A 23830-nucleotide genomic window follows, 5' to 3' on the forward strand; every position below is an offset into this window, starting at 1 on the left:
AGTGTCTAAAAAGTGTCTGGAAGATATATAAATTATTTCTCTCAGCACTCGAAAAGCCAAAAACACAACACTGTTGTGGCAATGAAAAACAGAATTTTACACATCAGCAATGACCTGTTCACACAAAAGAATTTAAAAACACTCTACAACATATTCTTAAACAACGGCTATCCAAGTAAAATTCTTAAGCAACTGATATATAACTCAGACTTATACGACGGGCAACGTGACAACAGACCATCAGATCCCGTGATTTACAAAAAGTTGCCCGTCATAAATGGCTTAACCAACAATATAATCAAGCTGCTGAACGGAATTCCTAAAATCAAAATAGCGAAATACAATAGCATATCCAACTATTGCTTATTCTCGAAGGTTAAAGACCAGACACCGCTTCTAAATCAGAGTCATATCATCTATCAACTTTCTTGTCTCGAATGTGATGGGCAGTATATAGGACAAACATCGCAATGGCTGAAACAAAGAATAACGCAGCACAAAAGTGATTGTAAAACACACAAAAATGCTTGTGCAGCAGCACACCATTCCATAACAACAGGACACCAATTTAATTTGTCAGATATCAAGATCTTAGATTCAGAAAGCAATTATAAGAAAAGATTGTTCCTCGAGATGTACCACATAAACAGTAATAAACGTTCAATTAATTACAAATCAGACACAAGTAGATTAGCGAAATTTACTGCAATGTTTTGAAATTCGAAAAATAGCAGAATATTAAACAGATGGCTCGATATTGGAACTGTTGACCCTTAACACATGTGTGAAAAGATACCTGACTCAGTGCCGCCCTCGACGTTCTCGTGAAACGACATGCATAGCTTTAAGTTAAATTGCTTTATATAACATACCTACTACAATTCGTAAGTTATATCATTGTAATATTATGTTTGTACCTAACTGTTAGTTAATTTTGTAGTTTGTTCCTGATGAAGATGAAAAATTAATAAATACTCATCGAAATATCGAATTCAACAGAATTAAATGTAGTTTCAATCAGCCACAGACCGCAATTCCCGATAATTTCAACACTGTTTTATAGTGTTATAGAATATACTTGCACGGTCGATAAATACATCGGATTTCGAATCCAGTTCTGTATATATATATATATATATATATATATTTCATTTGTTTGATTTCGTACGAGTGGTCGTTAAACCAGTACCTGTGGATTTTTTGATCACTGAGTGTGTTTCAAAGATCTACATCTTTTATTTTTTCATAAACATTATCTTACTTACTCTAAAGTAATTAGGGAATTAAAACTTACTGTCATTTTCAGGTTGGGCGTAGATTTACGCTCCTGCTATGTCTAGGACTCGAATGTTGTTTTTTGATTGGAATGTGTCTAAAGATATTCAACTTCTCATCTTTACCGATGAGCCCAGAAAGGTTGAAGAGGGCGAAACACACTTCTAAGAACTGGTGTTTGGATCTTTGATTCTATTCAAAAAATTTTTCCCAGCCCGAAATGGTGGATGTGTGAATTGTTCGTAAGGGGATTTTTCCACATTCTCTATTTCATTTGTTTGATATTATATTATTTATTATTTTATATATTGCTTTTATATTATTTTATATATATATATATATATATATATATATATATATATATATATATATATATATATATATACAAGTAGTATTTTGATTGACTTGATTGGAAATACGAATTTCACAAATTTTTTGGGTATTGAAGTCAAATTGGGGCTTTAAAGTATACTATTGTCTAATATTCGAGCTTTCGGAAATGTTTATTTCCTTTTTCAAGAATGTCTACAATGCAATAAGATAAAAAAAAATTATTAGAATATTTATCAAAGAACAAATAGTAATGAGTAACTTACCAGAATTTAGATTATAAAAAAATGTTGGTTACTATACATAAGATTAAAAATATCAATGGTAAACGGCTGTTGTACATTTTGAATAACATAAAAAACAATAAAAATTCTTAGCAAAAACACTTAACAAAGGATAAAAATTGGTTAAATTTTGAAGTAATATATTATATTATAGTAATATATAATATTATATATATATATATATATATATATATATATATATATATATATATATATATATATATATATATTATATATATAGAAATTGAAAAATATATTAGGTACTTGTAAAGTATCTGAAAATACGTGAAGTATTTCTAACATTCAAAATATTATCAAAGTACGTTAAATTATATCAAAAGTTACTATATATGTCAAGATATATCGCAAAAATGTAAACAGAGCACAAGAAGGTAGGCAAAATGCGATTTTGCCGGCTAAGGGGGCAAATTTACGTGTATAGACGAAAGTTGCTTAAAAGTGCATGTAAGATGCAGAATACATGAACAAAAAGGTAAAGAACATGTACTCTAATGTACTACAACTCAAAACATGTGAAAAATATTGTTACTATGAAGTGTATATATGTCATTGTAGAGGCAGGAGCCGCTACAGACACACCTCACCTCTACCCTACAGTTGGCTATTCAACCCATGTGCTGAAGAGGAGTCGACAAGTAGCGTCAGGAATTATCATCGGAATCAAAACCCCTCTAGTATGCAAGATTAACATAATTCACGAAATGCAGGATACAGATAAACTGGAAATGTTCCAGGTCGAAGTCTGGAAAAACTCGAAACATGTCACCCTTTTCTTACTATACAATCCGCCAGATAATATACCTGCATTGGAATTGGTAGAACAACAAATCCAGCCAAGTACCATCATAATTGGAGATTTCAATAGTCCATCCACGAGATGGGGCTACTCTAGAACCACCAACGTTGGGAAACACCTCGAGGACTTTTTGGATAACAACTATCTTGATGTAGTGAACACCCCACCTACGTTCTTATCGTTTAGAGGAAGTCAATCAAGGCCCGATCTTGTCGTAACACACCCACACATTACAGGGAAGACCAGTGTAACCCTCCTGGACGACGCAGCAGGCTGTGGTCACCGCGCTCTGCTAGTGACATGCAAACTGGCAAAGGACAAAAAAGCCCAAAATCGCGCCCCGCGCTGGAATTTTAAAAAGGCGAATTGGAAAAAGTACAGGGAATGCACAGATGAAGTCCTTACTCAACTAACACTACAAGAACCAGAAGAAGCAGCAAAGAAAGTAACCGAGGCCATACTTAGATGTGCAAAAGAGTGCATACCGCGAGGTCAAATTAAGGGGTATAAGACTTTCTGGTCCCCAACGCTATCCAAATTGAAAGCTGCCAGAAATAAAGCCAGGGGCAAAGCTGAAAAATCCAGGCAAATGAACGATTGTGTAGAGCTTCGAAAGAGACAAGCGATCCTAAATCAAGCCATTAAGTCAGGGAAAAGAGAAGCTTTCAAATCCTTCCTTGCTAAGCTCGACTTCCGAAAAGAGGGCGTCAAAGCGCACAGGTTCGTTACTACGCTAAACAATGATGGAAACAAGCAACAGCAAATGCCAATGAGAGGCATGGCTAGAGAACTCACCACACATGCCGATATAGCAAACGAACTCTGTAAACACTACACAAAAGTGAGTAATATTAAGATAAATAAGAGGGAGAGAGCAAGACTGTTGCGCTATCCCCCTCCCCGGCGGATGAGCAAAAGTATAAAGGACATCTGTACAGAAGATTTCTTGATATCGGAGCTGGAAGCAGCTCTCTCTGACACAAAAACGAAAAAGGCAGCAGGGATTGACGAGTTGTACCCGGAAATGCTTAAATATCTGGGAGCCGCAGCCAAAAACACCATTCTGAGCTTGATTAACCTAACATGGAATTCAAGAGTCCCAAGTCAATGGAGGAAGAGCGAGGTCATACCCACCCTAAAGAAACAAAAAGACCCGAGCCTGACTGATAGCTACCGGCCAATATCCCTCACAAACTCCTTATGCAAAGTAGCCGAAAAAATGGTTCTGGACAGACTGAACCGAGCCATAACCCATCTTGAACTGATTGACGACGCACAAGCTGGCTTCAGGAAACACAGGAACACCATGGACCATGTAGTCGAGTATGCTCAAAAAGTCAAGGATGCTTTCCACCGTAAGATGTCAACAGTTGCAGTGCTAGTAGACCTCAAAGCTGCATACGACACAGTATGGAGAGGTTTGCTGTTACACAAGATAGCGAAGTCTGGAATTGACGGTAAACTGTTCAATTGGATAAAATCTTTTCTCGGTGAAAGGTATCAGAGAGTCAAATTTCACAACCATTGTTCCAAATTCAGACTACAAAGACAAGGGCTGCCACAAGGAGCTGTCATCAGCTGTCAATTGTTCAACCTAATGATAAACGATGTACTCGCAATGATTAGAAAGACACCTGGTGTTGATGCCCTCCTGTATGCCGATGACCTCCTAATATGGGCATCAAGTAGCAGTCTGAAAGCGCTCGAGGGAGTAATGAACCAGGCTCTCAAAAATCTAGAAAAATGGGCGGATAAAAACTGCCTAACTGTCAGTACAACCAAAACCGTATATCAAGTACTTACCCTTTCAACAAAGCAGACTGCTGTCAAGCTGACATACAAAGGAGTCGACCTGGAAAGAGAGGATGTAACAAAATACCTGGGGGTGTACATAGATAAGAAAATGACGTGGAAACCTCAAATCGACGACATTGCAGAGAAAGCCACAAAGAGATGTCGACTGCTCAAACGTCTCACAGCAACAAAATGGGGCGCCACGCAAGATGTCTTGGTAGCAACATACAAAACCTATGTCCGGCCGATACTAGAATATGGGAGTGAAGCTACAATAACTGCGACTACAAACACCACCTCCAAGCTTGAAGTCGCCCAGAACACTGCCCTTCGCGTCATCACCGGTGCTCCAAAATCAACACCGATTACATCAATGGAAGCCCAGACCGGTATTGAACCAATACAATGCCGCAGAGAGCAACACGCGTTAACCTTCTGGGAAAGGCAAAGACGAATACTTCCACAAAAATGGGACGAATATAGACAAGCAGCCTCACGTCTTAAAACACAAACCACTCCGCTTACAGTAGCAAATCAAATCATGGAAAAATACCACATTGACCTGTCGAAAGCCGCCCCCTTCCCAGCGCAAACTACACTCGCCCGCTGTCTACCAAACACAGAATTGCGTCTTGAAAACCATAACGACCCGAAGCACTAATCGTCAGACATTGTCCTAAGGAAAGCCGCCCTAGAGACGATACAAACCAATTACCCAGCGCATGAGTGGCTCCACATCTACTGCGATGGCTCCTCGATGCCGGACTCGGGAAGAACAGGAGCAGGATATGTCTCAACGTTCTCCAAAGGCTCCATAGCTGTGGGTGCCCCTCTCACCAACTATGATGGCGAAATTGCTGCTATACACGAAGCCGCTAAAAGTCTCGAGAATCTCCAACACCCCCAAAAAGTTGCCTTCTTCATCGACTGTCAAGCCGCAATACTCGCCCTGTCGACAAATCGATATACCGACTGTGCCCAAACAATATCTTGCCGCGTCGAACTATCGAACTTGCTGGAAAAAGGGTGGCTGATTACTTTACAATGGATCCCTAGTCATGTCGGTGTTGAAGGGAATGAAGCGGCGGATGAACTTGCAAAAGAAGGCACTACTCTTCCACAGCCCCCTAGCTTCCAATCGTACACATCAGCAAAGTCCACCATTAAAAGAGGAATCAAAGCGAAGATAAAAGACCAGCAAATACAAGCCGGTGCTGGAAAATCTTGGGCCCACCTAATAGAGTCACTAATCCCTCACAACTTGCCGAGACCCATCAGTGTAGCCGCGTTCAGAACAACTACGGGGCATGACTACCTGGCCTCCCATCTACATCGCATCGGCGTCCGTGAAAATGACAACTGTCCACTATGTAATCAGCCCCAGATGGATGCTGCTCACCTCCCAGAGTGCCCAGCCCTGATAACAGACCCACCCGAGGAGGATGAAGATTGCCTACGATAAACGGCTCGTCTATACTGGTCAGCGCGCCGCCAAATGGCTAACATGCCAAGGGTGGGCGTTGGCTAGTAAGTAAATAAGTACTATGAAGTGTATTAAAAAAAATTAAAATTGAACTTGTAAAATACTTTCAAAGTTAATCAGTACCTCAAAATAAAGCGAAAAATGGATGAGTTCTCTCTCAATATTTAACTAAAACATGTATAAATGTTATTACGATAGTTAAGTATTGAATTAAAAGGTTATTAACCAAAAAGAGTAAAATGTAAAGTTTTACGTTAAAATTGTTTTTAAGTGTTTAAAAATGAATCAAAATAGTTAAATATATCAAGATTATTAAAAAATGAGTTTAAACGTTGCAAAAAATTTAAAATAAAGTACCTAGAACACAAATCACTGATAAAAGATTGTTCAAATACTCACGTTTTGATACCAGAGTCCTGCAGGAGGTGCACAGACCATCGGCGGTCCACCATAAGTGCACCAGGGTCCCATCAACCATCCAGAAGTGCAAGGCGAGCGTGCCTGCGGGAAGCCGGGACGAGGCCGGGTGCCAGGCCAGGCACATTCCATGCTCAGCAGTTGCTACGTGGATTTCCATGGTCTCCAGGAAGCCGGTGACTTCGGTTTCACGCTGTGTGTGGAACCATACCATACAGAAAACAGCTAACAGCTACTCAGGATATCAGGAACGTGGTGTAGTCCGAAATTTCGTTGAGCGCCATATCATCTATCGGGGAAATTTGGTCAGAAAATGTAGCCCCATAGACCATCCTCCGTGTAGACGATTACCCTATCATCGATAGGGTTTGTGACTTGTGTGTTTGGCTGAGTCGTTTATGACATCTTTATTTCAAAGTTTGTGTTTAGTTTGCCATTTCTTGGCGTTTCTCAGGGTTGAGAATTCATCTCGTATACGTTCTTACATTTAAATAGGGAGTAAGGTATTGAAAACACAGTTTTAGAGTTGTAAAATAGGAATTGCAGCACAGAATTCTATTTACACGGACATCTTGTCCGTACAAGAGACCACATGGCCGCCACGGCGTAGGCCGCGAGAGGCACGTCAGGTGCTCGTCAAGACTGAAGGCTGAGAGAGAGATTCGGTAGAGATTCGCCACTTTTATAGTTTAGAATCGCTACCGAAACAAAGAGTTATAAGGGCGGAGCCTAAGCCGTGAACAAATGCGTGCCATTGGTGACACTTGGACTAATACCCTGTGTCTTTCCTAGGCTGTCTTTCATCGCTTGACGCTAAGGGAAGGTCCTGGTAACAACCCCTATCTGTTGGCCACATACCACCAGAGGTAAATATCTTTAAAGCCTTATAGCTTATAGCCTCTTAAGCTTATAGCCTCTAGTATTTCTACTGTCCCGTATAGTCCCTAGTGACAGTGTATTTTCTCTCCTTGGTAGGCCAATTTCCTGAGGACACAATTTGGGACTCGTGGCTGTCCTAACATCCAATACCACCAGAGTCATAACAGCTGGAAAAACCACCTACGACACCGTGAACAAGAAGAGGAAGTCAGTACTCTAACCTCTATTTTTTATATATACCATCTATCCTATACCGTGTCTATACATACTACTTTGTTCAGACGTAACTCCTTCCTGTTACCCTCGCTGTACACCAGAACATAGCGCTATACGAAGGTATTAATTTTATTACAGGGTATTATATCTTAATTGTACTTAATTAATTCCACGGGTAGACTTACAAGAAGTAGGTATTTCACACTTCAGGGTATAAATCATTCACTTCATATTTGATAATATTAATATAGTAGGGTTACGGTACATTATATCTGATTCTTGCTTAATGTAGGTACATTTTACTGATCCGGGTATATCCTATATTCATATTTTCCATATTCCTAGGTTTAAGTTGTATATATACAGTATGTCCCTGTAAGTTGTATCCGTATGGAAAACTTTTTTATTATTAATTTTACGAAAAAAAGTTATTCTTCATAAAAGCTCTGCATGGTCCAAAACCTAAGATTTAACCATCAAATGTCAAATTTTTTGAATATTATCCGAGGTATGTCAGAAAGTTTGAATTTCACTCAAGAGTAAAGTAGCTTTATTTTTCACAATATTGAAAATTGATATTATGAAAAGTTGTTTGGAATTAAAAACTATATTCTAGTATGGGATTACATCTTTCTAATTGAATTTTTTTTTTTTTAAGTATAGATAACTAACATTATTTTCAGTTATTTTAATTCAGAATTAACATTATGAGCATTTGCTTAATTGAAATAATTAAATAATTCAATTATTATTTGATTACTTGTTTTTAATAACTTTAAAATGGTAGGGAATAAAAATTTGAAATTTTGTAGTTATGTATACCTTTACACACCCTATCAAAATAGCTATCAAAATGAGAGTGTTTCCATTTAAGAAAAACAATGATGACGTTATATCTCTAAATTGGGACACCCTCTATACATTATTATTGTATGTCAAAAATGACAATTTGAAATACTCATCGACGGGTCTGAGCATTTTTCAAAAAAAAACGATTAATATTTGAATTATTGAATTTATCCCAAATTACAGACATAAGTTTGATATTTTTTATTATCTTGTAAATGGTAGAAAATAACAATTTTATATTTAGCAGTTATGTATAACTTTACAAACCCTATTAAAATAGCTATCAAAATGACAGTGTTGCCATTTAAGAAAATCAACGATGACGTCATATCTCTAAATTGGGACACCCTGTATACACTATTATTGTATGTCAAAGAGGACAATTTGAAATACTAATCGACGAGTCTGAGCATTTAAAAAAAAACAATTATTCCAAATTGCAGACTCTCGCTGTATTGAATTGCAGACTCTCCCAGAGATATTGAATTTATTCCAAATTACAGACTCTCTCTGTATTTAACATATGCAAAATTAAAAAAAAAATTAAACTTAACTATCATCTACATTTAAATCGGTATCACTATCATCGCTATCGTTTAAATTTATAATTATTCTATTTATAATGTTTTGGAACTGTTCTTCAACTCAAAACTTTTGATCTCAAAAGTATTTTTGTTCTATTTTTTTGACATGCTCTATACATTTTTTCCAATTATTATTATAGAATTATTATTTTTCCTCACATTACTTTTTAATTGAGACCACAACAATTGTATTGGATTTAGTACACAATAGTAAGGAGGTACTATTAATACTTTATGGCCATAATTCTCAGCTAGCCTGTCGATAACGTAATTTTTTTCATATTTAAATAATTTTAATAGTTCTACAAGTTCCTTTTTTGTGTAAGAATCCATAAAATATATTTCATATTTTGATAATTCTTGAATTTCAGCTTTGAATTAGTGTTTGGAATTTTACTCTTTAGTCTAGAATGATACGGGGCATTATCCACAATAATGACGCTATTTCTTTTTAATTTAGGTAGTAATTGCTGCTCAAACCACTTTTCAAACAAAGTACTGTCCATATCTTGATCATAATCTAAGCGACAATCACTTACACTCTTAGCAGAGAGTAATAAAGCATCTTCTACCCATCCTGATTCTCTCCCACAATGTAAAATACAAATTCTCTTTCCTCTAGAGGGAGGAACATTCGTGACGCAATTTTTACCACCATCGGTTTAACATTTTTTAACTATATCGTGGGTGTTGAACCAAGTTTCATCCAAATAATACAAATTCTTCCCTTCACCCCTAAAAGACATTAGACTCTCCAAATAATCGAACCTCCACTTTATTAAACGGCTGGATTCCATAATTGCCTGCCGTTTATTCACTGTTTTAAACATAAAACCATTAGATTTTAAAAATCTCCAAAAAGTAGTTTTGTGGCACTCGGGGATTATTTCTTTGTTTCTTAATTCACTCAAAAGTTTATTTAAAGTTGATAAGTTATTCACTGAATACATATGATATATTGTTTCCCGTATAGCTGATAAATGAAAATTCGGTAACACTCGATGGGCACCAGAATCCTTTCTTTTTTTTTTTCGCAACACTGGGCCGTCTTTTATAAGTTCGTACACAGTGGATCGTGGCACTTGTGTCAAAAAACCGTCTTTTTGATCGCTTCTGACTTAACCATCGTCGAAAGAAGACCTAAGAAAAATATGTAATTTTACTTTTTAAGGAATTCTACTCGGAAATCTGTGTTTTTTATGAATTAAGCGGGAGTGACGAATTCTCGCCCCAGGTCTAACGTTTTTATTAATATCTGTAGTTAAGGTTAATCAATCGCTTTGACGGTTTAGGACATTGGTAGTTGATGTATTACTAGCACAAAGAAGTAGTAAACCCCAAAATACCGCAAACCATTCTTGCTATTACGCAGTGGGAACTTTTATAATTCCCCTATTAGCATATTTTTGTCTAGATTCTTCGAAGAATTTCTATTTGGGATTGTCTCTCTAAGAATTTGTAAAGCGCAATTAGCCCTAAGGGCGTCTGATTTCCTGATAACTGCTAAAATTACCTGTTTATTTGGCGAGTTCCTGAATGTAATCTCTTATAAACAATGGCTTTATGTACCTAAGAATTTATAATTCTGAATTTCAAGTACAAATGCAATCAACTGATTAAATTTAAGTAGGTACACAAAATTATGCTTAAAATTTTATTTACCAATCGTTAACAACACAAAATTGAAATACCTACCTGGCTACATCTACTTTGTATCATTTACTAAAGTACCTTTAAACTTTGGATAGAATTTAAAAATGAACCTAATGTAACAAAAGACTAGGGGTGACTATTCGTTACAACATTAAGGGAGTACAGTCATTTTGTGCTTGATATCGGCCCAGTCTCTTAACCTGGGGAATTCCGTCCGAATTATCTTGCAACGGATAGTACGTTTATATTTCACAATATCGAAAATTGTTATTATGAAAAGTTATTTAGAATTAAAAACTATTGGTAGGGGAGCCCAAGCGGGGATTTTTGCAGTTACTCGAGCGCGTCAGATTATCATATGAGGAGAAACCTGGTACCCTGCAGATGTACTTATACCATATATTGGTTCTTAACACAGGGGAGTTCGTCAAGGGGGGCCCGAAAAAAAAATCTATCCTTAGAGAAACTCGAAATTGTCAGATTAAGATAAGGTAAGTTAAGTACATGCAAAAGACTATATTTCAAAAATCTGACGATTTGAGCCGGGCGGCGTAAGGAAATGGGTGAGCCCCAAAATTTCACAAGAAAAAAGCGAATATTTCGCGAAATGAATGACAGATCGAGAAACTAAAAAACACGTGCTTAATATTTTTTTAAAATCTATCGAATGATACCAAACACGACTGCCCACGGAGAGGGGTGGGGGTAAATTTAATATTTTAAATACGAATCTCGCGATATTTCGCGAAATGAACATCAGATCGAAAAACTGTAAAATACACTTATTCCATATTTTTGAAAAATCTATCGAATGGCACCAAACACGACCCCCCACGGAGGTGTGGTGAGGGGTTACTTTAAAATCTTAAATAGGAGCCCCCATTTTTTATTGCAGATTTGGATTCCTTACGTAAAAATAAATAACTTTTATTCGAAACATTTTTTCGAATTATGGATAGATGGCGTTATAATCGGAAAAAACGATTGTGGGAAATGGAAAATTAAATTAAAAAATGGCAAGCGCCCGCTAAAATGGAAAACTTTACTTAACTTTTTTTGATTTTAGGACCTACTCTTCACAACCCAATAGGTCCCCATAACGCTCGAGTGACTGCACATTTAGCATACTTTGCTCCCCTACCATACAGAATAAGCCAAATAAAAACGGAACATACGCAGATAATACAGTGTATCGGAACTACGTTTGAAATAGTCGACCAATATAAAAGTTTGACAAACATAAATCATAGCAAATCAACTACCTGTCTCCTTTTAGGCTAAGGCTACGGCCAGACAAGCGACAATTTACGGCGCCATAAGAGCAGTAAAATGAAGCGCGGAAATAAAATGAAGCGCGGAAATGGGTCCTGGTAAGAAGGATCTGGGTCCAAATTTGTAGCTCATCTAACCAAAATAACGACCGAAACACTGTATTTACATCTCGCGACACGCCGTAATTTACATCCCCATCTGGTCATGCTTTTTACGGCCGCTTCATTTTACTGCTCTTACGGCGCTGTAACAGCAGTAAAAGGAAGCGGCAGTAACTGCAGTAAAAAGCATGGCCAGACGGGGATGTAAATTACGGCGTGTCGCGAGATGTAAATACAGTGTTTTGGTCGTGGTTGTGGCTAGATGAGCTACAAATTTTGACCTAGGTCCATTTGTTTGCGACATGACGCCGAAGATGGACCCGTTCGATATTGCTTCGCGATATTTTACAGCTCAGTCTGGCCATCCACTACACTCACCGCGGGACCAATTTTCGCGCTTCATTTTACTGCTCTTATGGCGCCGTAAATTGTCGCTTGTCTGGCCGTAGCCTTAGCTTAAAAGAAGACAGGTAGATGAGTTGCTATGATTTATGTGTGTCAAACTTTTATATTGGTCGACTATTTCAAACGTAGTTCCGATACACTGTATTAACTGCATATGTTCCGTTTTTATTTGGTTTATTCTGTATGTTTCAGTATGTAATTACATCCTTCTAATTGAAATATTCTGAACTATAAAGGTACTTTACTTTTGATCTAAATTTATCTTTTTTACATACCTCGTATAAAATTGATAAAATTTGATATAAGATGGGTGTATTTTAGGTTTTAGACCATCCAGAACTTTTCATTAAGAATCAATTTTTTTCGTAAAATTAATAATAAAAGAGTTATCAGAATTGAAATAACTGAAAATAATGTTGTTATCCATAATTTTTCAAAAAAAATTTTTTTCAATTAGAAGGATATAATTGCATATTAGAATATAGTTTTTAATTCCAAACAACTTTTCATAATAGCAATTTTCAATATTGTGAGAAATAAAGCTACTTTACTCTTGAGTGAAATTCAAACTTTTTGACATACCTCGTATAACATTCATAAAATTTGATATCTGATGGTTGAATCTTGCGTTTTGGACCATGCAGACCTTTTTATAAAGAATAACTTTTTTTCGTAAAATTAATAATAAAAAAGTTTTCCACTTACTTTATAGAGAAAGGATTGATGTTGGATAAAATAACTTTTTCCACTTCATGGTTTTGTATATGTACATACGAAATTTCGTCCCAAAAAAACAAATCGTAAAAAACTCGTCACAGGATAAAAAACAGATTTCTATATCTTCGAAGATGTATAGTTAAAACAGTTTAAAATTAATAAATATGTTGGCTGACTAGCATTATCGATGATCTTGCCGTATTTTATCTGAATTAATAAAATTATCCAAACTTTATTTAATTTTGTACCGGCTTCTTGTGTCAACCTCTAAACGTCAAACATGTGATCACTGACAGCAAGACAGAGAGAGCACCTCAGAACTCAGAGGGCTTCCTATATCTGTCTCCTGTCAACAATCACACGAAGCACCCAGAAACTGACAACAACGTTGTGACTGTGTAACTTTTGAGAGATTTGAAATATGTAAAACAAATAGAATTTGTTGTGTTATAATATAAAATTAGCAGAATTAATACCTGAAGAAATATTTTTATTATTTCTGACTATAATGATCTGTGGAAAAAATTAATATTAATGTTCAACTTGAAAGACTTCAATTCAAATTTTCTTTGAAAAAACTCTAAATGTTGGATAACATGTAGATGTTATTGTTAATTTTATTTATTCAAGAATAGTATGTGAAACATTGAAAGTTTTGTTTTTTCTAACATTAACAAAAAAGAGTAGATTTCACTGAGATTCTGCAATATATGCCATCTCTAAGAAAAGCCTTTTGTCTAATTTGTTTTCTTTTGCAAGAATCTTGACTTCATTGAAGTTCATTGTGTGGTTTGATTCAGTAACATGTTTTTCTAGAGAACACCTTTCTGCATAGTGCCTAATATCAGATTTATGTGATACGATTCGATCTCTAAGATATCTCGAACATTGGCCGATGTATTTTTTGTTACAATCATTACATGGGATACTATACACTATGCCTGACTGGAGCTCTCTAGGAGTCTTGTCTTTTAATTTTGAGAAGATAGAATTTACTGTTACGACCGTTTTATTTGCAAATTTGATTTCCAAATATGGTTTCAATATCCATGTTAACTTAGGTGTGATCTCTTGTATATAAGGTAAAGTGACGAATTTAGTGGTGGCTGGGTTAACATTGCTGTTTGCTGACGGGTCTGGTTCAGTTAATTGATTGTTGTTAATTATGTTTATGGATAATGTCCTGAATAGGATCTTTTTTAATAATAAAGATGGGTATGAATTGTCGATGAACAATTGGTAAAGAATTCTTAGGTTCTTTTTGTGGTATGATGTGTCAGATATTTGCATTACCCTGTTTTTCATTTGTTTGTCTAGGTTTATTTTGATTGAGTGTTTATGGTAGGAGTTGTAGTTGAGAAACCTACCTGAACTCATGCTTTTTCTATACCAGTCAATGGTAATAATGTTTGTGTTTGATCGTATAAACTTTGTATCTAGAAAAGGGATGGATTGATGTTCATCCTCTTTTTCTATAGTGAATTTTATGTAAGGATCGTAGCTATTGAACACAAATAGTAGTTCGTATTCTTTGTCTTTGGGTATTGCCAATATCATGTCATCCACATATTTTTTAATAAAATGTATTTTAAAGGAGATAACTGGTATCACTACGTCGTCGAGTAGATCATCCATAACATATGAGGCCAATATGGGGCTGATTTTTGCACCCATAGGTGTACCAAATTTTAAAGAAAATATTTTGTTGTCAAAAGAGAAATATGAATTGTTAAATAAAAAAGAAATTAAATTGACAAAAGTATCAAGATATATCTTGCAATGTTGAGCAATCTTATCCCAGTGCTTGTAAATTGATATAATACAAGCTCGTAAGTACACGTTATTAAATAAAGATACCACATCAAGACTGACAAGGACATAGTCTTTAGGTAGTTGCATATTATTAAATTTCTTTTTTACATCAAAAGAATCTCTTATGTAGTACTTGTTAGGGAAATCGCTTGGTTAAACTCGCTTAAACATACACTTTAACTTTATTTATACAAAAACGTAAAACAAAATGATTACATCTAAATTAAATTCACATTGTCATCTCGCCATATTTCCATTGTCTATTGCCGCGCATGTCCCTTGTCTATCGCGCATGTGTCAAGTCTCTCGCGTCGTTGTCACTTCCCACGCTCGTTCGAATCGGAGCGTACAACTGCACTTATTTCTGGTCGCGGCCAACTGCACTCTTGTTTTATTAATTCTCCGCAACATACCGGCCGCCTTGAAACGTGTTAACACTTTCAACCATGTCCTGCGTTTCAGTTGGTAACACACAAAGTTTTAAAACGCGTCGTTTAAACATTTTATTGTTCATGCGGATCGTCACTACTCGCACTACTCCATCAGTTCCTGGATGCACCTGCTCGACCCTTGCCATTGGCCAACTTAGGGTTGGAGTCTGTTCATCATTTACAAGTACAATATCCCCTGGCTGGATAGATCTCTCGGAATGCTGCTTCCACTTGCTTCTAATTTGAAGTTCAGCAAGATACTCTTGCTTCCATCTTTTCCAAAAATGCTGAAGAATTTTTTGTAATCGCTCGAAGCGCTTGAGACGATTTTCTGGTATCTGACTGACGTCTTTGTCTGGCAGCGAAACTAAACTTCTTCCTAGAAGAAGGTGAGCGGGAGTCAAAGGATTCAACTGATCAGGAGAGGATGTCAGAGGGCATAAAGGACGTGAATTGAGAATTGATTCGACCTGAACCAGTACCGTGTTAAACTCTTCTATATTTAAATGAGCTTCTGCCACAACCCTCTTAAAATGAAATTTAAAACTTTTAACCCCAGCCTCCCAGATGCCTCCGAAATTTGGCGCTCTGGAAGGTATGAAATGCCAATCTATTCTTTGCTCAGTAAAGTAATTATTGAATTCTTCCGAGATCGCTTGATTTTTAAGAAAACTATTAAGACTTAGTAATTCTTCGCCCCTACATATGTCTTGTCATTGTCCGAATAAACCTTACTTGATTTCCCACGTCTGCTCACAAATCGTCGAAAAGCAGCTAGAAAACAAGCAGTGGTCAGATCGGATGTAACTTCGAGGTGTACAGCCTTCGTCGATAAACATAAGAATATACATACATAGCTCTTTATCAATTTAGAACCTCTGGTCAATCGATCTTTCAACAAAAACGGACCAGCGAAATCTGTTCCTATGTTGATGAAAGGTAAATATTGTGTGATTCGTGTAGCTGGTAACTCTCCCATAATGTAATTACCAGTTATAGGTTTTGCTCTAATACATGATATACAGTTCCTGACAATTCCCTTGCAAATATTACGTCCGGATATGGGCCAAAATCTTTCTCTAATCGAAGCCAACAACATAGTTGGACCGCAATGCATTAATCGCTGATGCTCAGCTATTAATATTAAACGTGTTAATACATGTTTAGGTGACAAAATTATCGGATATTTTTTGTCGTATTCGTAGGTTGACTTCTGCAACCGGCCACCCACTCGAATAATACCTTCCTTTAAAAATGGGTTCAAAGATAATAAGTTACTATTGCGTTTCAATCTTAAACCCTTACTTAATCTCTCAAAATCTTCAGGAAAAGACTCCCTTTGTGACAAGGTTACTAACATATCAAGTGCCCCTTGTAATTCATTGCTGCTAAATATGCCTACTCTTTTTCCTTATCGCATGAATCTTTTGCCCTTAGCCTTAATTGACAATTGAATATAAATCTCGCAATATATGCTGTTACTCGAATAAGTTTATTTCAAAAATGAATAACCATTTTAAATTTCGTTGCAAAACGAAAATACAGCCGAACCATATTCCAGTCCAATCAGAGAGTGCTGCAAGCACCCCTACCGGTTTCGAAACTTATTAGTCTCTCATCAGGAGGCACATATGCTGCTCTCCCTGATCCAACCAAAACAAACCCCAGCGTGCAGTCCCGAATTGCAACGAACGAAATGGCATAGATGCCCTAGCGGCAACTGCTAGCAAAAGACTAAGTTTTCATTCTAATGGCATATAACATATCCCACCAGAATGAAAACAATGGGAACCTTCTCTGGTTACACCTCCGAGGCTTCTACAATTTGCAAGCCATACGGATGCTGAGACTAAGGAAGATGAGGGAATTCTACAATTTACAATTCACGTCACATCTGCTCAGCGCGGTAAAATTCCAACGAGACTGGTTCCCTTCATACTCCACACAGAGTAAATGTAAATCAAAAATGAATAACCATTTTAAATTTCGTTGCAAAACGAAAATACAGCCGAACCATATTCCAGTCCAATCAGAGAGTGCTGCAAGCACCCCTACCGGTTTCGAAACTTATTAGTCTCTCATCAGGAGGCACATATGCTGCTCTCCCTGATCCAACCAAAACAAACCCCAGCGTGCAGTCCCGAATTGCAACGAACGAAATGGCATAGATGCCCTAGCGGCAACTGCTAGCAAAAGACTAAGTTTTCATTCTAATGGCATATAACATATCCCACCAGAATGAAAACAATGGGAACCTTCTCTGGTTACACCTCCGAGGCTTCTACAATTTGCAGGCTCGTTGGAATTTTACCGCGCTGAGCAGATGTGACGTGAATTGTAAATTGTAGAATTCCCTCATCTTCCTTAGTCTCAGCATCCGTATGGCTTGCAAATTGTAGAAGCCTCGGAGGTGTAACCAGAGAAGGTTCCCATTGTTTTCATTCTGGTGGGATATGTTATATGCCATTAGAATGAAAACTTAGTCTTTTGCTAGCAGTTGCCGCTAGGGCATCTATGCCATTTCGTTCGTTGCAATTCGGGACTGCACGCTGGGGTTTGTTTTGGTTGGATCAGGGAGAGCAGCATATGTGCCTCCTGATGAGAGACTAATAAGTTTCGAAACCGGTAGGGGTGCTTGCAGCACTCTCTGATTGGACTGGAATATGGTTCGGCTGTATTTTCGTTTTGCAACGAAATTTAAAATGGTTATTCATTTTTGATTTACATTTACTCTGTGTGGAGTATGAAGGGAACCAGTCTCGTTTGAATTTTACCGCGCTGAGCAGATGTGACGTGAATTGTAAATTGTAGAATTCCCTCATCTTCCTTAGTCTCAGCATCCGTATGGCTTGCAAATTGTAGAAGCCTCGGAGGTGTAACCAGAGAAGGTTCCCATTGTTTTCATTCTGGTGGGATATGTTATATGCCATTAGAATGAAAACTTAGTCTTTTGCTAGCAGTTGCCGCTAGGGCATCTATGCCATTTCGTTCGTTGCAATTCGGGACTGCACGCTGGGGTTTGTTTTGGTTGGATCAGGGAGAGCAGCATATGTGCCTCCTGATGAGAGACTAATAAGTTTCGAAACCGGTAGGGGTGCTTGCAGCACTCTCTGATTGGACTGGAATATGGTTCGGCTGTATTTTCGTTTTGCAACGAAATTTAAAATGGTTATTCATTTTTGATTTACATTTACTCTGTGTGGAGTATGAAGGGAACCAGTCTCGTTGGAATTTTACCGCGCTGAGCAGATGTGACGTGAATTGTAAATTGTAGAATTCCCTCATCTTCCTTAGTCTCAGCATCCGTATGGCTTGCAAATTGTAGAAGCCTCGGAGGTGTAACCAGAGAAGGTTCCCATTGTTTTCATTCTGGTGGGATATGTTATATGCCATTAGAATGAAAACTTAGTCTTTTGCTAGCAGTTGCCGCTAGGGCATCTATGCCATTTCGTTCGTTGCAATTCGGGACTGCACGCTGGGGTTTGTTTTGGTTGGATCAGGGAGAGCAGCATATGTGCCTCCTGATGAGAGACTAATAAGTTTCGAAACCGGTAGGGGTGCTTGCAGCACTCTCTGATTGGACTGGAATATGGTTCGGCTGTATTTTCGTTTTGCAACGAAATTTAAAATGGTTATTCATTTTTGATTTACATTTACTCTGTGTGGAGTATGAAGGGAACCAGTCTCGTTGGAATTTTACCGCGCTGAGCAGATGTGACGTGAATTGTAAATTGTAGAATTCCCTCATCTTCCTTAGTCTCAGCATCCGTATGGCTTGCAAATTGTAGAAGCCTCGGAGGTGTAACCAGAGAAGGTTCCCATTGTTTTCATTCTGGTGGGATATGTTATATGCCATTAGAATGAAAACTTAGTCTTAAGTTTATTTCAATTTGAAAACCGTGTGAACAAATTAAAATTGTCGATTAGTATTGAGTGATGAGCAATAGACTTTTGTTCTGGTAAACCTTCAAATTTTCGAATTTTACTGGATATAAATTCTTTTAAGTCATTTGTAGCTAGCCAACCGGGACCATTCCACCACAAATTTGAAATAAGTATATCATCAATGCTCACACCCCTGGAGACAAGATCCGCGGGATTTTGATCAGTTGCTACATAATACCAATCACTCACATCTGTTAGTTGTTGAATTTCATTAACGCGATTTGCTACAAATAATTTCCATTTACTAGCCGGACCTTTTATCCACGATAATGCTATCTGTGAATCTGAATAAAAATAACACTTATCAAACTTAATTTTTAAATCCTTTATTGTTCTTTGTGCCAGCTGTGCTAATAACAACGAAGCACATAGCTCTAGTCGTGGTATAGTTAGTAACGTTTTAACTGGTGCTACTCTAGATTTTAAACATAAAAGTTTTGATACATATTGACCTGATTGCACCTGGCACCTAATATATAAACAACACCCGTAAGCCTTTTGGCTTGCATCGCCAAATCCATGTAATTCTACAGATACATACGTTGACACTGTAACCATTCTGGTTATGGTAAGATCAGTAATCTTCACTAAATCGTCTTTGAATTTCAACCATACATTAACTACTTCTTCGGGAAGATTCTCATCCCATTCGAAATGCCCTTGCCATAGCGATTGCATTAATAATTTTAAAACTATCACAATAGGACCGAGTAGACCTAGAGGGTCAAAAATCTGTGAAATAGACGACAATATAACGCGTTTTGTGATAGCATGGTACGTTTTAAATACCGGTGAGGAATATTTTATTGAATCGGATTCAGAGTCTCATAATATCCCTAATGTCTTGTTCATCTCTCCATTGTTTATATTTAAAATGCTTGATTCTAGGCTCGTATCTACTTGAAACCTTGTCAATAATCGTCTTTTGTTACATAGCCATTTTCTGAGTTGGAATCCTGCACTCGCTAGAATTGATGTCACTTGTGCCCGTAAATCCAATAATTCCTGCTCGCTATCTGCTTTTTCTAGATAATCATCCATATAGAACGATCTTTTTATTGACTCACTCGCCTTAGGATTGCTTATTTCATGTTCACTCGCTAATTGTGTTAAACATCGTACAGCTAAATAAGGAGCTGAAGCCGTGCCGTACGTCACTGTATTCAGCTGATAGCATTTTAAGTCATCGGCTGCATTTTTTCTCCAAAATATTCTTTGTAGTTTACGTTGTTCGGGAGCTACGAGAATCATTCGATACATCTTTGATATATCTGCAGTCATAACAAATTGATACTTTCGAAATCTGAGAACTATCGAAAAAAGATCATCCTGCAAGGTCGGCCCCACCCATTGTACCTCATTAAGAGACAGACCGGATTCCGATTTCATTGAAGCATCTAATACCACTCGAACGCGTGTAGTTTTACTGGCTTCCCGAACAACTGCATGATGAGGCATATAGTAAGCCAATTGTTGCTCTCCTTCGTCCTCAACCACGCTCATATGTCCCGATTGTAAATATTCTTGCATGAACCTATCATAATCACTGTTACAGAATAAAAAATTACTGTGAAGGTACAAGAAAATTTACTACTCAAAAGTGCAAAAAAAATTAAAGCTCCGGCTTTGAAACTAAAATTTCACTGAGACCTCTTCAATCTTCAAGGGGAGTATTCTCCTAAGGAAATTGCTTCTTTCTTAGGAGGTTCGAAAATGAATCATCCACCAATAAATACTCTATAGGGCGCCAGGTATTCACTTACTTATTACAATAACTGTACCCTGGGAATACCATCAAGGTACCTACTAAAAAAACTAAATAGCAAAACCCAAACAAAAAAGAAAGAGTATTTACGGTGTATGGATCACCATCGAACAAGATACGTCCTGGGGTGTATTAAATAAAACATAAAATAAAACAACGTACCTTCATAACCAAATCTAAGAATATATTTATTGAAAGAAAATAAACTCTATTTTATTTTATATAAATTCCTGAAGGATCAATCAAAAGTTACAAAGAAAACATATCAAATAATTTAATTCAAAAATTTACAAATCTTTCTATACTAACGAACTTAATTACAAGGTTGTTCGTTATAAATGTATCTTGGACCTTTGAATCGCTTGTTAATGACCAGGAAAAAAATTATCGGATAATTTCTCGCCTGGTCACCCGATACAAAAAATTAACTTAATAAGAAAAATGTACCACTACGCTTAACGCATCTAGGGCCCAGAACAGCTATAAATATTTAAAATAATTTGTAGTCGAATTCAAGTTAAATTCCCAAATAGTTCTTAAGATTAAAACACTATGTACTTAACTTTGACATTGCCATACTCCAAACAAAAAATGTGAACTCGTCCAACCATAAAATACGTGCTCACTCCGGAACTAGACCATGAAGTCCATATTATGTAACAGTATAGGACCCTAACAAACCTGCCTGTGGAAGATTGTCAACTTTACAAGCTGCACATACCTCACATTTCCTAACATAATTATAAATGGTTCGTCGCATATTCGGCCAATAATATAACTCCAGTACTCTACCTAAAGTTTTGTACACTCCAAAATGTGCAGCTGTGGGATCATCGTGGAAGTTTGAAATGATTTCTCTACGGTTCAAGAAAGGAACGACAATTTTCCAATTCGAAGCATTAGACAAAGGTTCGAAACGGTTAAAAATATGCTTGTATAACACACCATTTTCTACCTTAAATGTAGGATACTTCTCAGGATCACTTGACACTCGAGTAACCATTCGTTTATACCACGAGTCTGGTTTCAATAACGATAAATCCAGAACATTGACATCATGAATACGAGAAAGACAATCAGCTACCACGTTACTTGAACCCTTACGATGATTTATAGTAAAATCATACTGCGCTAAACGAACAATCCAACGAGCTAATCTTGGTGACGGATTTTTCATGTTATGCAGCCACACTAACGATGAATGATCAGTACAGTGAAATGTCGACCTTCCAAAAAATAACGAAAATGTTCCACCCCATGTAACACAGCCATTAACTCTTTCTCCGTAGTAGTATAATTTCTTTGACACTTATTGAATTTCTTGCTAGTATACGCAATTGGATGCTCCAACCCATCTTCAAGTTGAAAAATAACACAACCAACACCAAAATCACTAGCATCACACATCAAAAAGAACGGTTTCTGAAAATCAGGGCTACTTAAAACAGGCGCGGTGGTGAGCGACGACTTGATGCGAGTAAAAGCTTCCTCAGCTTCTGATGTCCATTCAATAGATTGTCCCTTTTTCCGATCTTTCAACAAATTCGTAATTGGGTAGCCAAAGAAGAATAATCTGCAATAAACCGACGATAGTACCCAATCGTACCAATTAATCTACGAACCTGAGTAGTAGTTCTAGGGGTAGGAAAATCACAAATAACTGAAACCTTTTCTGGATCGGTACGAAGCCCCTTATCATCTACGATGTAACCTAAATACTTCAACGAAGGTCGACAAAAATTGAACTTCTTATAATTAACAGTAAGGTTGGCAGCCTTCAACCGTTCTCTAACCTGACTCAAAATTTCTAAATGTTTTTCAAATGTAGGAGTAACAACAATAATATCGTCTAAATACCAAAACACATACTGATCAAACGCAGGACCCAAAACTAAATCCATCAATCTACACATTGTCTGTGGTGCAGACACTAAACCAAATGGCATAACATTGAAGTGAAATAATCCCTTCTGATGCACAGCAAATGCAGTTTTGCATTTAGATCCTTCATCCAACGGAATTTGATAGAATGCCTGTTTAAGGTCAATTGAAGAAATATATTTTGTGTCTCGAAGTTTACTTAATATGGTATCAATTAATGGTAAGGGAAAAGCATCCTTATTAACTGTTAAAGAATTTAATTTACGACCATCAAAGCAAATTCGATATGTATCGTCAGATTTCTTAACTAACCATATTGGTGAAGAATAACTAGAATGACTTTCCTCAATTATCCCCAACTTAAGCATGTTATCAACTTCTTTATACAAACGATCCTGCATAGCCACTGACAATGGATATTGACGTTGCTTAAAAGGTGGTGAATCACCAGTATCTATAGTGTGCTTCAACAAATGTGTTCGACCAAGACGATCTTCAGGTCCAATCTCTTTGAACTGATCCAAGACTAACTCTAACTGACTTTTCTGCAAATCCGACAACCGTGAAAAATCCGTAATTGTATTCACAACCATAAGCGAGATAGACGACACATCAAAAGAATTTAGGGAGAAATCTAACTGAACCTTAAATAAGCGCAAAAAATCCATTCCCAAAATAATAGGACAAGTGACAGTTGGAATAACAAAGAATTTAATAACCTTGCTAATTCCTGAAACTAATACTGGAATATCAATACAACCACTAACATTCTGAACCTGACCATCAGCGGTGGTAACTGCAACACCTTCCAGACAAGAAAACTGTAAAACATCCGCGTCCATCAACTTTTTATACCCAAAACCTAAAACTGAGATGTTCGAACCACTATCAATTAAAGCAGAAACTTCCTTATTTAGTAC

At 37.0% G+C, this 23830-nt stretch overlaps 1 protein-coding gene across 1 annotated transcript; it reads left to right on the forward strand.

Annotated features, from left to right (window-relative positions):
- Positions 1-2440: 2440 nt before the first annotated feature.
- LOC126891154 (uncharacterized) lies at positions 2441-6437 on the forward strand. Its single transcript, XM_050660336.1, has 2 exons — positions 2441-3307; positions 6396-6437. Exons 1-2 carry the CDS (start codon positions 2441-2443, stop codon positions 6435-6437), a joined length of 909 nt encoding a protein of 302 aa, XP_050516293.1.
- The last annotated feature ends 17393 nt before the right edge of the window (positions 6438-23830 follow it).

This window comes from Diabrotica virgifera, chromosome 9, assembly GCF_917563875.1.
Source record: "Diabrotica virgifera virgifera chromosome 9, PGI_DIABVI_V3a".
In the NCBI taxonomy this organism is placed as follows: domain Eukaryota; kingdom Metazoa; phylum Arthropoda; class Insecta; order Coleoptera; family Chrysomelidae; genus Diabrotica; species Diabrotica virgifera.